The sequence below is a fragment of the Canis lupus genome, chromosome 29 (assembly GCF_003254725.2).
Source record: "Canis lupus dingo isolate Sandy chromosome 29, ASM325472v2, whole genome shotgun sequence".
Taxonomy (NCBI): domain Eukaryota; kingdom Metazoa; phylum Chordata; class Mammalia; order Carnivora; family Canidae; genus Canis; species Canis lupus.
In genome coordinates, this window is record NC_064271.1 from 18,274,433 (window position 1) to 18,291,649 (window position 17,217).

The 17,217-nt window shown below is 34.5% G+C and overlaps 1 protein-coding gene across 1 annotated transcript in view; it reads left to right on the forward strand.

Moving 5' to 3' along the window:
- Positions 1 to 17,217, forward strand: part of C29H8orf34 (chromosome 29 C8orf34 homolog) — a 382,763-nt gene that overhangs the window by 285,528 nt on the left and 80,018 nt on the right. Inside the window, 2 exon segments of the mRNA XM_035708243.2 lie at positions 4,547 to 4,632; positions 11,707 to 11,783. Of these exon segments, the coding sequence (XP_035564136.2) occupies positions 4,547 to 4,632; positions 11,707 to 11,783 (163 nt within the window).

Here is a 17,217-nt window from a genome sequence, read left to right on the forward strand (position 1 = left end):
CTATGACTATCATAAATAAATAAAAAAAAAATAAAAAAAGAAGTGGGTAGTTTAAAAAAAAATCTTTAAAAAAATAAAAAAAAAATGCCATAAGAAATCTCTTTTAGAGCTTATAATGAAGCTCAACCTAAGCTAGGTCATAAAATATGAAAAATAAAATTCTCGCCTTTAAGACACTTGAAGTATTATTGACAGACATCTAAACAGACAAAATATAGTAAAGCAAAAGCAATGGTGAAGTTTTGCATAGCTGCTAAGACTTCTGGACAGTGGCGTTTATGGAGTATAAAATTAAAAAAGATGAATTTTCAGAGACAGGTAAGGGTTGTGTAATAGAGAGACTCAAATGACTTGGTAAGGAAATCATAACTCATCTTGCAGGTGATGAGAAGCCAGTAAATGGTTGTTCTTAAACTTTTTTGAGTCAAGGATTATTTTGAAAATCTGGTTGAAGTTACTGTCTCCCTGTCCAAAAAGAGCACATCTGCCAAAAACTTTTCATTCCATTTATTGTGAATTATTGTGATTCCCCTAAAACTGCCCATGGGCCCTCTAAAAATACTCTTGTTAAGATTTCTTGCACTAAAATATTTAAATCATGGGAGTAATATGTTTGGATTTGTTTTGAACATTTTGGTAGCCATATAGAAAATGGATTTTTGAAGGACAAGTTTCTAAATATGACTATCAGTGAGGACACTAATAAGAATCCAGGTGAATGAAAATGAGGAGCAAAATTACAGTAGTGTAGAAAGAAGTGATGGATTCAGGAAATCTCCTCAGGAGGTATAATTAGCAAGACTGGGATTGACTAGCTGTGTGTAATGCAAGACAGGGTGATGATGAAAATGAATTTACTTTTGGACATGTTATCTTTGTGATGCTGTTGGTACACCCAAGTAAAATGTTCTACAAAAATTTGACTATGCCAATTTTGAGCTGAGGACTCAAAATAAAGATTTGAAAAATATCAATCTATGTATGATTCAAACCATGAATAGATGAGCTGGTTCAAAGAGATGGTGTAAAAGAGAGTGGGAAAAGTGTTCATTCAAAGTACAATTGAAAGTTAAATAAAAATAAGTTATGAAAATTTCTGTTTTATATGGCAATTAGATCAGAAAGTCATTTCAGAATGGCAGAGACACAAACCAAATTAAAACAGGATGAGGAATGAATGAAAACTATGGAAGCAAAGGCAATGAATGAAGAATATTTAAGGAGTTTGGCCCAAAAAAGAATGAGTAAGAAAAAGCAACAGTTAGATGTTTGAGATAATTATGGGAGGAGGGATTTTGTTTTGTTAAGGCTGAAAGAGAAATCAGCCTACTTCTTTTCACTATGGCAAATGAACAATGCAGATGAACAGAATGAATAGTAGTGGATTAAATAAGATCCAAGAGAGATGAGATGATCGGATCCAAATCACCAGCCTAAATGGATGATCTGAGCCTTACACAGAAGAGAGGGAGTAGCAGCTCTTTGGAAGGTAGTGAATACTGGCTGGAGTGAAAATAACTCTATAGGTGCTATGTGAGGGGGAGTAACAGATCTTTTTTCCTTAATACATCATTTTTCTAGATGACCTAAAAAGGAGGTAATAGTTTTGTAAAGACTTTGAAAGGAATGGAAGAAAGACAATCAAGAAGCCCAAGTTTAAAATTGGAGACCATTGACTTGTACTCTCCAATCCTAGAGTGTCTGATTTTCTCCTGCATTGCTCCAGGTGCACATGTGTAGGAAAATGATGACTTGATACAGAATTAGGGTCTGGTTGGTCAGTCATGACAGGAGGATGTAGATGCATGCAAACTGAGGAGACCACAAGTCCCAGCTGAGTAGGGCAGAACTGGAACCAGGGGAGGCCAGATACGTGGGAGAAAATAGAAATTGGGATCTATATTTGACTGAAGAGAAAGTATTAAGGACAGTGAGTTTGTGAGTCTAAAGGAGATGAGTCTGTGGTCAGAGAACAGAACATTGGCTTTAAATATTGCTTACAGGGAACAATTCTGAGTGATCTGTCCTTGGGTGAAGGAAGGTGAAGTAGAAGGAAGATCTCCAGATTTGAGATCAGGGACTTTGAAATTAGTGGGTATATGGAAGAACATGGAACACAAGAACATGGAAACATTCAAGATGACAGTGATGCTTGAGTTGAAGAAGAAAACTTTGGTTCTGAGCCAAGTCTCAGAAAGGCAGAAAGAAGGAAGGTGAATATTTCGAATCCTGTGTGATCTGAGGTGGAGGGATTAGGCAGGCTCCTTTGGAGAGGAGGCAGTGTCATATTCTTAGAGGAAAAAAGGATATAATATTCTTAGAAAAGGGTTTCAGTGATGACAAGGGGGAACAGGAAACATTTTGTTTAGGTCCTGAGAATATAGGTAAGCGAGTGTTTAACATGGAAAAGGGGTTTCAGAAACTAAAGAGAAAAGGTAAGAGTATAAGTAAAACTCTTGTAGTGTAGAGAAAAAAAAGATTGAACTGTTATTAAGACTGCATTTCCCGGATTTGCCCACATAACCCTTGTTTGCATAGTGCCTATTAACCTCTTACAGAAGTGGTGCTGTGTGGATTACAGTTTGGGAAATGTTGGCAGAACACTCAAGGATAGCAGGGCTGTGAGGCATTCCTTAATGGAGTTGCTGCCAAGACAGTAAATCCAACTCTTCAGGTATCTGGAGGGCAGTGTTTGAACAAAGATGAGCCAGCTTCAAGGCCACCCAATTTGTTGGGTCGTTTTCATGGCCATTTGTCTTGTCGACTCACCTACATTGAGAAGTCTGTGAAATCAGAATCAGCTGTAATTTATTTACATCTCAATGACATTAGGCTTATTCCTGAGCATATTAATAAATGCTAAGTAAATATTTCTTATTGAAGCTTGCAATGGGCAAAAAGAAGTTTACAACTTAGTTTTTATTTCTTCCTGCTATCTTTCTGTCTTTGTTGGAGATTTATTTTCCACTTAGGTTTTTAATCTAATTTGAAATACCCAAGTGTATTGCAGCCTGTCAATTTTTAATAATTATTTTTACTTGCACCTTTCAATATCTCATGTTTCTACATACTTCCTCTCTGAAAATTTGATGAAATGGTAGACAAAGAATATATGAAAAGACTATTTGATATGGCAGATTAGTGAAGTATTTATTCTAATTACTAGAAAGTAAGAAAATAAATAATTGGGCAGATATGAGAAGTATGTAGCTAAATCATTTAATAGTGATGTTGTTCTTGCAAAGTAAAATTTTAAAAATTAATTCAAAGTATAAAATCAATCAAAAACAGTTTAAAATCATACATATCTGACCAAAAAAAAAGTTATGATTATCACGAAATTACACTAGAGAATTCTTGAGTTAGCTTATATAATAAATATGGTTTTGTATATAGAAGGTAATAGGTAAGTATTAGTATGTAATATGAACAAAAATGTGCATAATTTAATATTAATTTAATATTAAAGGAATAAAGATGAAAGCATAATTTATAATATTTGTAATTATACAAAAGGTAAAGTGTCATGCATATGTGCTTGAATATGCAAAAGACAAATGCAAATTAGTATGATTCTACTGTGACATATAAAAGCAAAAATGTAAAACAGTTGAAAAGTTTAACTTTTGAGCCTGGTACAGTTACAAATTTTACTTGAATTGAATTGTATTTTTTAAAATATTAAGGCTATTTGTTATGCATTTATTAATATTCTCCCATGAGGGCACTTGCCATCTGCTAAATACAAGAAAAAAATAAGGGCATTGTTATGGAAACTTCAGTCTCTGGATTATTTGATACATTGTTCTCCAATATTAGCAGAGCTTATTTTTAGGACAGAGTTCCAACAGTTATTAATAAACTCTATGCCATTTGATAGCATGATTTCACAGCATAATATACATCCAGACTGTTTGAATTAGATATTGCTAGTCTCGCTGTGGTGAGGTGGACACAGAAGTTCAGAAATATGTTATCCTAAAAGTACCCATGTGGCCTTCCCTTCCTGAAAGGAAGGCAGTGTCTGTGAGAACACTGGGCAGTCATACATATTAAGGATCTTCACTTCCGTTATTGAGGCTCACCTTGACCTGTAGGCCTTTAAACTCCACTTGGGTTGATGTGGAGAAATGTGCTTGATAAACCTCTATGTAATCATGAAAACTCTCCTGCCCCTGGATTCAGAAGCAAGGTGAACCCACTTTGGCGGACTCCTGCTTTTCTTCCACTCACTTCCCCATTGTAGTTTCAGTGAAAACGTTTGCTTGTAAACCTTCCTCCAGTCAGGCAGAGAAGAAAAGCAGACTCTGCCTGGACTTAATCTTCCCATGTGTATAGGAAAAAAGATGATAAAAGACTTGTCCTTAAAGGCTAGAAAAACAAAAACACGGTATGACAAAGGCTTTAGTAAACCTTTGTTTCTACTCTGCAGAAGGATGTCTGATTTTAAATTTGAAAGTTCATAGTCACGTCCCCAGTAGTATTTCATTCACATTTTACAATTCAACATTATTCGAGGTTGTACTGACCATTTTTAATTATTTAGGCTCCAAGGAGACCACCTGGCAGAAAGGACAGAGGAGACATCACAAGTACTTCGTTCTCCAGATGAAATAGTCCCAGATTCTTTGGGTAAGTTTTAAATCCAACAACATCTACTGTAATTTAATGGCACTGGAAGATTGAAATGTGAAAGAAACTAAACCAAACATCTTGCCCTGCACCTGATGGTTAACAGTGGGTCATACATCTACCTTTCCCTCAAGCCGTGTGTGTCAGAAGGTTAAGGGACAAGAAGAAAAGGAGGCAAGATGTGTGGATTCTGAGGAGCAGCCTCATAGTGTCTGTGCCTGATTTAGGTACTAACAGATCAACTATATGTTGGCTCCTCCCCAAATTTTGTCACTATTTTCAACTTGTCTTTGTAACTTACATTGCCCACTCCTATTTTCACATTATAGATCCCTTCAGATTTCCCCAGCGGAAATGTCAACAGCATACTAGGTTTCCCTCCATCTTTCTCAGCCCCATATTAAATTGGCCTCAAATCATGTCAGTAAATTCCCTCTCCAAATCAGTCTCCACTTCATTTTCCCTGCCACTGCCTCCTCTGTGCTTTTGTCCACCTTTTCTGCCTACTATAACAAGCCTGTACATAGGTACTCCTTGTACTATCCTGTCTCTTTTTAGTTTATCTTTCTAAACATAAAGATGCTTCTTTTATCCCATTTTCTGTAGGACACAATTGAAACTCCTTAATTGAAGCCCAGTGAATTAAGTTCATGTCAGGGCACCTCAGAATGTTTCCTGAATAAATAAAAAAGTACATGTAGTGCCATGACAATGATATCTAAGATATGGCACCACTTCATCACTCAATGTCCTAGCTAAATACAGTCAGTACATCTAGTTGGGATCATTAAAAAAGGAACCATAGGAAAATATTTTCCTTACATTTGGATAAAGAAAGATATATTAGTGAAGGTGAAAAAGAAATCCCAAATCATAACAAAAAAATTTCACTCAGCTATAGAGTGTTAAAATTCGTGTTCATCGAAAGATGACAGAAATAAGTGAATCAATAAACCACAAAATAGCAAAATAGATTTGCAATATATATGCTACTGATTAAAGATTAACATTTAGAATACATAAACAATATACAATTTAATAAAGATCAACAAACCAAGAGAAAAATAAGCAAACGGATATGAACAGATATTTAACAGAAGAGGAAACCAAATGGCCAACGGACATATGAAAAATGCTTAACTACTTTAGTAATCAAAGAAAAGCAAATTAAGACAGTATAAGGATGCTGTTTTATAACTTTTGGTTTGGTATTAATTAGGAAATCTGGCAAAAGTAAGTGTTGGTGAACAGAGAGATGAAAGGAAACTCATACACTCTAGGTGGAGCATAAACAGTGCTGGAAACAGTTTTCCATTATTTTAAAATCTTGAATATTCAAAAGAATATTGAATATTTAATCTAAAGCCCAGAAACTCCATTTCTGGGTGAATATCTTGGAAAAACAAGTCTCATGTACCATGAAAAGTGAACAACCTTTGTCAATATGCTGGTGGACAGGAAAATGGATACATTATGGAATTGTCCCATTGTAGAAAGCTGAATGCATTTCAGATACACACATAGGATGAATGAAATCAAAGGTGTGTTGGTAAATGTTAAAAACTCCTTCTTTGAAAAAGAAAGCCCTAATTTGTAGAGATTGATGTTTTCTGTGGTGTAAATAGTACCACTTTGGCTGATTTAAAGCAACTGATCTGAAAATAGCAGTGGATCTCCCAATCTGGTATGAGCAAGTTACAACTCACACTGAAGGAGTCTTAAAAGCATTATATGATTGAACAAAAGAATTCATAGAACACCATTTTAAGCTCAAAACTAGCAAATCTAAATAATATATTCTTTAGGAAAATATACATAAGTGATAAAACTATATTTAAAGGAGGCAATAAAATGGTGGTTATCCCCAGGATAGGGGAAGCAAGGAGATGGGATAAGGAAGGTGCTCCCAGGTATATACAGGAAGGAAATGTTCTAATTCTTAAGTTAGAGGGGTGAGTTGAGAGTGTTTACCCTTATGCTTTGCAACTAAATTTACTATCATCTATCTATCATCTATCTATCTATCTATCTATCTATCTATCTATCTATCTACATTTTTTTTTACTTTACATATATATTATTTTACAATTGACCTCTGACCAACATGAGGGTTAGGGGTGCCAACCCTCTGCACAGTTGAAAATTGAAGTATGACTTTTGATTCACCAAAAACTTAACTACTAATAACCTACAGTTGACCAGAAGCCTTACCAATAATATAAACAGTTGATTAACACATATTTTATATGTTATATGTATTATATACTGTATTCTTACAATAAAGCAAGTTAGAGAAAATAAAATGTTATTAAGAAAATCATAAAGAAAAGACATTTATAGTACTGCACTGTATTTATTGAAAGAAATCCATGTATAAGAGGACCCATGAAGCTAAAAAAAACTCATATTGTTCAAAAGCCAAATATATATACTTTTTTTACATGTCAAATGTTAACAACATTAAACATTAAAAAACTAAATGTTGAGGCATCTGGGTAGCTCAGTTGGTTAAGTGTCTGCCCTCTGCTCAGGTAATGATTTCAGGGGATCAAGCCCAGCATCAACCTCCCTGTTAAGTGGGTAGTCTGCTTCTCTATCTCCCTCTGCCCCTCCTCTCCTTCATATGCTCTCTCTCTCTTTCAAATAAATAAAATCTTAAAACAAAGAAATGTTGTGGGAATGTAAACCAATGCCAGTGTAGCATGACACAAGAAATGATAATAGTTTCTTTATACTCAAATCTCTTGCAGTACTGATGAGATGACAGCACTCTCATGGTAGACCTTTAACATTGACAATGAAAGTTAAACAATATGGCACTAGCAACATGGAGGACCCAGGTCAACCATTCCTTGACACCCTAGGTTTGGAGTCAGCCTAGCTTCTCTTCATTGATAGCCTTGCATGTGTACCTTTACTTAAGCCCTTCTTCCATGATTCATAATAAATCCTTTCTCCTCCATGATTCATGATAAATTCTTTCTCCTCCCCTCTGCCTATCCATAGCCTATGTTCTAAGGTCATCTCAAGTCTCCTCCTGTCCAGCCCACATCCATGTCTTCTTTTTCCTTTTCTTCCAATAGTGTTTCAATTACTTCTTGTGTGTTGATCTCGCTCAACTGAATTATATACTTTTTGAGGTTTTCTTGTGTACTGCATCATGCCTGGTATAAAACTAGACAAAAACCAGATATTATTTAATTACTGGACCATTATTGGTTTTTAATTTTATCAAAAGCACTGGAATCCATTAATCTACCAAGAAGATATATATATATATCTTTGAGCAATCATATTTGCATAATAATTGGGTATTGAGGGGTTTAAATTTTTTGGAAAATTTCACAATGCATCATCACTACTATGTGGTTGATTATACCTAATTGCATCCACTGGAGGAAAAATATTCATTAAGCTCCTTTCTTGAACTGCTTGTATCCTGAATTCTTCACATTCAAATTTTAGTAAACTTAATCAGCAAATTACAAAATATAAGTTTCTGATTCAGTACACTCTTTTCCACTTAAGATAGAGCACTAGATTCAGTAATTAAATATTTTTGGCATTATCCAAATGTGCTGATGTGCTTTTTATGTCAACTATACATCCACATTGAGCTTGGCTCAATAAACATACATATTCCTATGAATAGGTGTAACTTTCTACATAAAAAACCTGTTGTGACATAAATAGCAGAAGTAAAATTAATGAGAGGAAGAAGTTGGATATAGCTAAACATTGAGATAAATTCTACAGATTCCTAGATTCCTACCTGCGTGCCTAATCAACCACATTGGCTAAGTTTCTCATCCCAGTGCTGCCAGATACTGTTAGACTTTGATGAAATTATCGTGTCTATGTTTCGGTTTCTTCTTCTCTAAAATGAAAAGACAAGATAAATTCTAATATTTGAGAAATTGAGATACTCATTATTTCCTCCATGTGATTGAAAAAAGCTCAAAGAGTTCATTGCTTGTATTTTGAAAATCATTTATACTATATAAGTACAATAAGTAAGTATACTTTTATAAAGAAATTGCTCTGGAATACAGCAAAATAAGCTTACACATATGCATACACCAATTCTTGTTAATAAGCAATGCACTTAGAACACTTAAAAATGGAATGTTTAAGCATTAAATACTAAGATTTTATTTTCATGATGTCTTTTGTCCCTACTGGTATAATTAGATTGATATTCTGGCACTAGATTTGGACTATTTAGAAAGGTTCAACTTAACAACTTCCAATATGGATATGTGAATTCGCAAATATTCTGACAGTACTTCACCATTGTCCTTCTACACTAAGTTGAATGGATCTCACTATATATTGTAGATCTCTCTGGATATGGCACCAGTAACCAGGAAAAATTCAACCCAAACAAGAACAGAACAGAATGTAAAACCATTAAAACTTACCACTGCCTTCCCTTTATAAACATTCATTTTTCTTAAAAAATTCATACTGTAAAGGTGTTCAAGTATATTCCAAGAGAAAGAGTCATAGAAAATTATCTTGCTCAACTTGTTTTGAACCAAGTTGAACCATGCATGCACCAAGTTGAATGCATGACATATAGTATTTATCGAATTAAATGAATATACAAATGACCAAAAAAATGGATGAGTGAAGTGATGAGTATATACCTGCATTAAAAATCAAACAAAATGGGGATCCCTGGGTGGCTCAGACGTTTAGCGCCGCCATCTGCCTGGGGTGTGATCCTGGAGACTAGGGATCGTGTCCCACATCGGGCTCCCTGCGTGGAGCCTGCTTCTCCCTCTGCCTGTATCTCTGCCTCTCTCTCTCTCTCTGTGTCTCTCATGAATAAATAAAATCTTAAAAAAAAAAATCAAACAAAATGACAGGGGGGCCTGGTGGCTCAGTCATTTAAGCATCTGACTTTGGCTCAGGTCGTGATCTCTGGGTCCTGGGATTCAGCCCTCATCACCGAAGATCTGCTCAGGGCTCAGTGGGTAGTCTGCTTCTTTCTCTCCCTCTTCTTCTGCCCCTCCCCCTGTTCATGCTCGCTCTCTCTCTCTCTCTTTCTCTCAAATAAATAAATAAAATCTATAAAAAATAAAAATCAAACAGAATGACAGTACTCATTAAAATAATTAAATTGGGGTGCCTGGGTGGCTCAGTTCGTTAAGCAAACATCTAACCAGCTCTGGTCCTTGGGATCGAACCCCAAGTCAGGAAAGTCTGCTTGTCTTCTGCCTCTGCCCCTCCTGCTGCTTGTACTCTCTCTGTCTCTCTCAAATAAATAAATAAAATCTTTAAAAATAAATAAGATCATTAAGTCACTGAGAAGTTGAGAACTAACTCATAGTGCATCATTTCTAACCTAAAAAAATCAACAAATCCACGAGAGTTGGTTTTCTTCTTCTGTATATGTAATTTGCTTTTGTAGTATAGAATATAACATATTAATATTATCTATTAAGTCAATATTCTACTTAAATAATAATTTTAATACATAAGTGAAACAAAAAATAGTAAGTGAATACTAAAATTACACTAATATTTGCTTACAGTTATATAAATATAATTAAGCCTTGCAGGACTTAAATTATGCTAGTTTATACATTCTAATTAAAAGAATCAATCTACTGTCATCCTTACAACTGGGTATTAGTAGATAGGGGTTCAAATATTCTTCATAAATGGATTAATATTTTTGAATTTGCTATAAATTCATGTATCCCGATTTATTATTTTATCAACAAAAATTTGCTTCTTTTTGATGTAATTGTTCTGTTTGGAAGGATGCTAGGTAACTTTTAAAATATACCTACAGCTTGAGAAAGTATGTCATTCTCCCAAAGTAGAATTCTGTATTCTAGATAAAATATGTGCCCTGGGATTTAGTAATTTTTCTTCTTGAATGTAAAACTCTGAATTATTAGAGGCAGAGCTCCATGGTTCAAAAGCTATGATTATGGATTTGCACTAAGCTTTCCACTGTCTCTCTGGTATTAGGTGACCATTAAGCATTTGAAGGATTTAATGCTTTGATTTTCTTCCCAGAGTGCACATTTTACACAGTGGAAAAAAAATCTGCCTCCATATGTGTGTGAATCTGAAGGAAAGTCTTCTTGAGGGACTCATATGGTTCTTTCAAACAAATATAAGAAAATCAATTTTAAAAGTTTCCAGTCATTTAAAATACTTTCCTCTTAACTGATTTTTGAAATTTGAATAGGTTATTAAAACACAGACTTTTTCTAATGCTCCATATATCTGTCCATATTGCTGAATTATTTATAACCCTTAGAAATCCTTTTTGTTATAATTAACTCAGCAGATATATGGAAAAGGTTGCCATCATTTTATTCATATATTAGAAAGCCAAACTCACCCACCTCTCAAATCTAGTCAAGCCAATTAATTACAACTTCTCACTTGATACTTAAAATGGAAAACCCACCACCATTTCATGGTATGCGCCCTTTTCCAAATTTTTTATAATTTGTCATCCCATTTAATAGATTTAATAGAGAGAAAACAAATTGGTGCTTAAATTGTGTAGCCAAAAAGAAGGAAGGAAAGAAGGAAGGAAGGAAGGAAGGAAGGAAGGAAGGAAGGAAGGAAGGAAGGAAGGAAGGAAGAGGGAAAGTGGAAAGGAGGGAGGGAGGGAGGGAGAGAGGGAAGGAAGGAAGGAAGGCAAGCAAGAAAGAAAGGAAGGAAAGAAGGAAAGGAGAAAAGAAGGAAAGAAAAAGAGAAAAAAAGACAGTAAATAGTATATAAAATTATAAGCCAGAAAATGGACATTAAATAAAATTTCCAAAGTTAGCTAAATCATATGCCAAAAACAAGCTTGCTCTGACTAATATAACTACAGTGGTCACACATTTTTTATTTCATCATGCCCTTCTCAGTTAGAAATACTTAACATTTTCGTATTTTGTCTTTAAATTAAACAAACATTCTACTGTTTAACTCACAAACACTGTGATTTTTCAAAAACCAGTTCAGTCACTTTCCTAAACTTCTCATAATAGGTTTACGTATCACAGAGTTAGTAAGCAATATGTGACAACAACATATTCATTCTTTTTGTAAAAATAGATTCTTTACCCGGGACTGAAGAAGCACTAATGGAAGAAGGTGAAGAATTTGAGAAAGCCTCCAGATTAACAGGACCTGTAAGTACATTCGTTTACTTACTTTTTTCTTAGTTCCTAAAACCAGTGTATATTACCGATAGGAAAATTTAAAAGGAGTAGGAAAATAATATTCTTTAAATAAAAAATCTTTTCCAATGTGCATCCAAAATATCCCATAAGGTCATGCTGAGTGCTTGTATCAGTAGGTAGCCAGCTTGATTACAGGTAAACAGCAAGGCTGCACTAAGCACTTTCAGCAATTGGGGAAGAAAATTTGAATGAGTTGGAAAAAGCTAAGTTCTGCTATTATTACCTGCTGACTTATGCACATGAATATTCTAAAAGATTATGAGCTGCCATCCTCAACTTCATTAACTATACACATCTTGATAAAAATGAAATGTTTTGAATATCCTGAAAGTCTACGTATAACTTAAGCTTGGTTGTGAAGTCCTTGTGAAATTTTTGTTAAACTAGACCTTTTCAATAGAGTATATTGAGAAAAAAAACATTAAGTCTAAGATTTTCAATGAAATTTAATGTTAAAAGAATAAACAGAAAAAATATAATCTACATAAATTCTAAGTGTAAAATTTATAAAAGATTTTGAGTTGCTATAAAAATGACTATACCATCTTGCATCATCCTAAATTTAATATTTAAACTGGGTTTATATACTACGATATTCTCTGTATTAACATGCTAGGGCTGCTGTAACAAAGCACACAGCCTGGGTGGCTAAACAACAGAAATTTATTTCTCACGGTTCTGGAGGCATGAGTCTGAGATCTAGGTGTTAGGATTTGTTTCTTCTGAGGCATCTCTCCCTCCTAAGTGATCTTCAGGTCTTAAAAGCTCTTAGCATCTCTCATCTGAGACTTTTTTCAGCCCAAACACAATCTGTTCTTTCAACAAATTCTTACATTGTGTAGTTTTCAAAGATTTCAGTACCTCTGATACTTTCTCTGAGCATATTCTTGTTTGCCAAGTCCCCTGTAAAGTGTGGGTTCTGCCGCAACCAAACCCAGGGTTCCGGATAACACTCCCACATCAGAGAGTATCATGGGGTATGCACTTGATCAAATATTATCTTTGGATTATAATCTGGGAATAAAAGATTCCCAGGAATATAAATATAAAAGGAAATTTCTGACATTTATAAAATTCAGTATGTTTTGATAATCTCATGATGATAAAAGCATGTTATCATTCAGGTTGTGAAATGTTTCATTCATTACTTTTTGCAAACATTTTTTTTAATTCCTCTGTGAATTTTACCAAAGTCTGTGTATCTCCCTTGTATGTAAAAGGATACTGCTAGATTCTTTTGCTAATCACTTTCTAAAATCAAGATGAATCCTGCCCACAGTATATGGCTTGCTCAATAATATCTAATAACCCAAAGGGGGAAAGAAAACTCAGTGATTTCAAACTGTGAGAGATTTTTGCTTTCTTTTCTCAGTGCTCATATAGTGCTTTCCTAATGCAAAAATTTGTTCTAAGCCAATTTTACTTGTTTTCACTTATCATTCATTAGATTTTGGATTCTTAAAAATTCTGCGATTCTATTTAATGTCAAAATAACTATTTAATTCTTTTTTGGAAGCCTACAGAATATAAACAATACATGGAGAAATAAATGAATATCAGGACCCTGAACATACTTTCTACACAATGGCTGCTTTTAATATGAAGAAAACATGGATTAAAAAAAGATGGTATTTTAGATGCAAATTCCCTAAATAATGTTTTTAGGATTGTATTTTTGGTAAATCAAAGAGAAAATTGTGGCTTTATCTAAATATTAATGGAGAATTGGAAGAAAACAGAACTTTTTTCTTTATTACCGTAAGAAATGCAAAATACTTCAAAGCAAATTTTGAGTCACATCCTGTAAAAATATACAACATGCCACAAATGTTGAAATCCATCTAGAGTAGTTTCAACACATGCTGTCTTATTTGCTAACTTTCCATGTTGGGTATTGGATATTAATAAGTAGGTAACAGACTCTTGAAAACTGTTTTCCCCAGTGGCTTAACTCGTGTTTAAAATATTTTGTGAATATTTTGTGAATATTTGAATGAGGTAAAGGCAACATTTAGATTTACATTTTTATCCTCCCTCAAATAAACAAGTCATTTTTTTGAAATTTCCCTTTCCTCCTTTCCTGCATTCTGGAATGTTTCTTAGCATAGGTACATGTTATGAAGATTAAAGCTAGATTTGTCAGAGGCATCTATTTATTAGAAATGAACCAAAAAAAGAAAATATTAGGAAGAAAATTCAAAGCAGCAGATATTGATTAATGACCTTTAGTTCATAAATATAGTACACAAAATTTTTTAGATCAGTGATTCATAAAGATTTAATATTAAGGGATGCCTAGGTGGCTCAGTGGTTGAGTGTCTCAACCACTCAGTCTCTGCTTTTGGCTCAGGTCGAGATCCTAGGGTCCTGGGATCGAGTTCTGCATCAGGCTCCCTAGAGAAAGCCTGGATCTCTCTCTGCTTATGTCTCTGCCTCTCTCTGTGTCTCTCATGAATGAATAAATAAAATCTTTAAAAACTTTAATATTATTTTTTTAATTTCACAATTTTTTTTTAATTTTTATTTATTTGTGATAGTCACAGAGAGAGAGAGAGAATGAGGCAGAGACACAGGCAGAGGGAGAAGCAGGCTCCATGCACCGGGAGCCCGACGTGGGACTCGATCCCGGGTCTCCAGGATTGCGTGCTGGGCCAAAGGCAGGCGCCAAACCGCTGCGCCACCCAGGGATCCCAATTTCACAATTTCTATAGCATTTTTAATCTTCATAATTCTATTTTGTTTTAAAAGTATATGTGCACATATATTTGCATAATGGGAAGATGAAAAGATAAGAAGCACATTTAATGTTCAATATCTTACTGACCTTTTTTTTCTTTGTAAATCTTTTATTTATTTTATTCATTAGTCAGTACCACCAGCCCATCATTAGCAGATTCTCATAGCATTTTACGTAACTAGTCATCATTTCTTAAAGTGGCAGAAAAATTTTAAAAAGGATTCCTGTTAGGAAAGTTTTCCTGTTAGGAAAGTTCTTTTAGTTACTAAAAGTGTATTTTTAACACGTTTTTCTTCTACAGAGTTTATCTCTTAGAGGAGTTATGTTAAACAAACTAGAATGATAGTAGTAATAATAATATCACATCTTTCTATAGCACTTATTTTTTGTTAAGTGTTTTTACATACTTATTATCAATTGTCTGAGTTTTGGAAGTCCTTATGCACATAGGCTTGACAACCCTTCGGTGAAATCAGTAGTACTCTACATTTTAGGTGAGCATACTGATCTTCCCAAAAAATCTCGTGATTTGTCCCATGTCACGTAAACAAGGCAGAACTAAAACACCTGTGTCCCAGTGCCCCAAACTCTCACAGAACTTGTCAGGTCCCTATAATCACTAAGGTAGTAAGTAGAGCCACTATTAAATATAGTTACTTTATGTAATGTAGAAAAGATAAAAAGTAGGTCATTATCAGTAACCAATATCAAAGGTAGAATTATTCACTAGATTAAGTAGATAGTGAAAAAGTAGGAGTTTGAGGTACCAGATCATGACTGGTAATTTAAAAAAAAATTATTTTACTTAAATTCAATTAATTAACATATAGTATATGATTAATTTCAGAGGTAGAGGTTAGTGATTCATCAATTGCATATAACACTCAGTGCTCATTACATCATGTGCCCTCCTTAATGCCTGTTACCCAGTTACCCCATCCCCCCCGCCACTTCTCCTTCTGCAACCCTTTGTTTCCCACAGTTAGGAGTCTCTCATGGTTTGTCTTCCTCTCTAATTTTTGGCACTCAGTTTCCCCCCTTCCCTTATGGTCCCTTTCACCATTTCTTATATCCCACATGTGAGTGAAACCATATGATAATTGTCTTTCTCTCACTGACTTATTTCACTCAGCATAATTCCTTCCAGTTCCATCCATGTCAATGTAAATGGTAGATATTCATCCTTCCTGATGGCTGAGTAATATTCCATTGTATATGTATATACATATATATATTGTGGTTTGTCTTGTCATTTGCCTCACGTCACATAGACAAGCAGAACTAAAACTCCTGTGTCCCAGTGCCCCAAACTCTCACAGAACTTGTCGGGGTCCCTACAATCACTAAGGCATTAGAGACACTATTAAATATAGTTACTTTATGTAATGTAGAAAAGATAAAAAGGAAAAAAAAGATAAAAAGTAGGTCATTATCAGTAACCAATATCAAAGGTAGAATTATTCATTTGATTAAGTAGATAGTGAAAAAGTAGGAGTTTGAGGTACCAGATGATGACAGGTAATTTAAAAAAACTTATTTTACTTAAATTCAATTAATTAACTTATAGTATGTGATTAATTTCAGAGGTAGAGGTCAGTAATTCTCATATATACCATATATACCACATATATATAGTGAAAATACAAATCAAAGCCACAATGAGATACCACTTTACACCCATATATATGGTATATATATATATGGCAAGTGATGTGGAGCATTTTTTCATGTGCTTCTTGGCCATGTGTATGTCTTCTTTGGAGAAATGTCTGTTCATGTCTTCTGCCCTTTCTTTTCTTTTTTTTTAATTTCTTTTTTTTTAAAGATTTTATTTATTCATAAGAGACACACAAAGAGAGAGAGAGAGAGAGAGAGAGGCAGAGGCATAGGCAGAGGGAGAAGCGGGCTCATGCAGGGAGCCTGATGTGGGACTCGATCCCAGGACTCTAGGATCACAACCTGAGCTGAAGGCAGGCGCTAAACCACTGAGCCACCCAAGCGTCCCACTTATGCCCATTTCTTGACTGGATTGTTTGTTACTTGGGTGTTGAGTTTGATAAGTTCTTTATAGATCTTGGACACTAGCCCTTTATCTGATATGTCATTTGCAAATATCTTCTCCCATTCTGTAGGTTGTCTTTGAGTTTTTTTGACTGCTTATTATACAGAAGCTTTTTGTCTTGATGAAGTCCCAAGGGAACTTGCCTTCATAAATGTGTCTTGCAAGAAGTTGCTGTGGCCAGTTCAAAAAGGCTGTTGCCTGTGTTCTCCTCTAGGATTTTGATGGATTCTTGTCTTATATTTAGATCTTTCATCCATTTTGAGTTTATTTTAGTGTATGGTGTAAGAGAATGGTCGAATTTCATTCTTCCACATGTGGCTGTCCAATTTTCCCAACACCATTTGTTGAAGAGACTTTTTCCATTGGTTATTCTTTCCTGCTTTGTATGACAGGTAATTTTTTGTGAGAAGAAAGGATCAGTAAGTTTGAAACATAAACGACTAGTCTTGCTTGTTCTTAATTACTGAAGGAGTCTGAGAAACCAATGCAGCATATCAAGAAGGAGGATCTTAAAATTAGGGGAAAGAAAAGGGAAAAAGAAAATAACACATTTTGGAAAAAATATCCATGACAAATGATTCAAA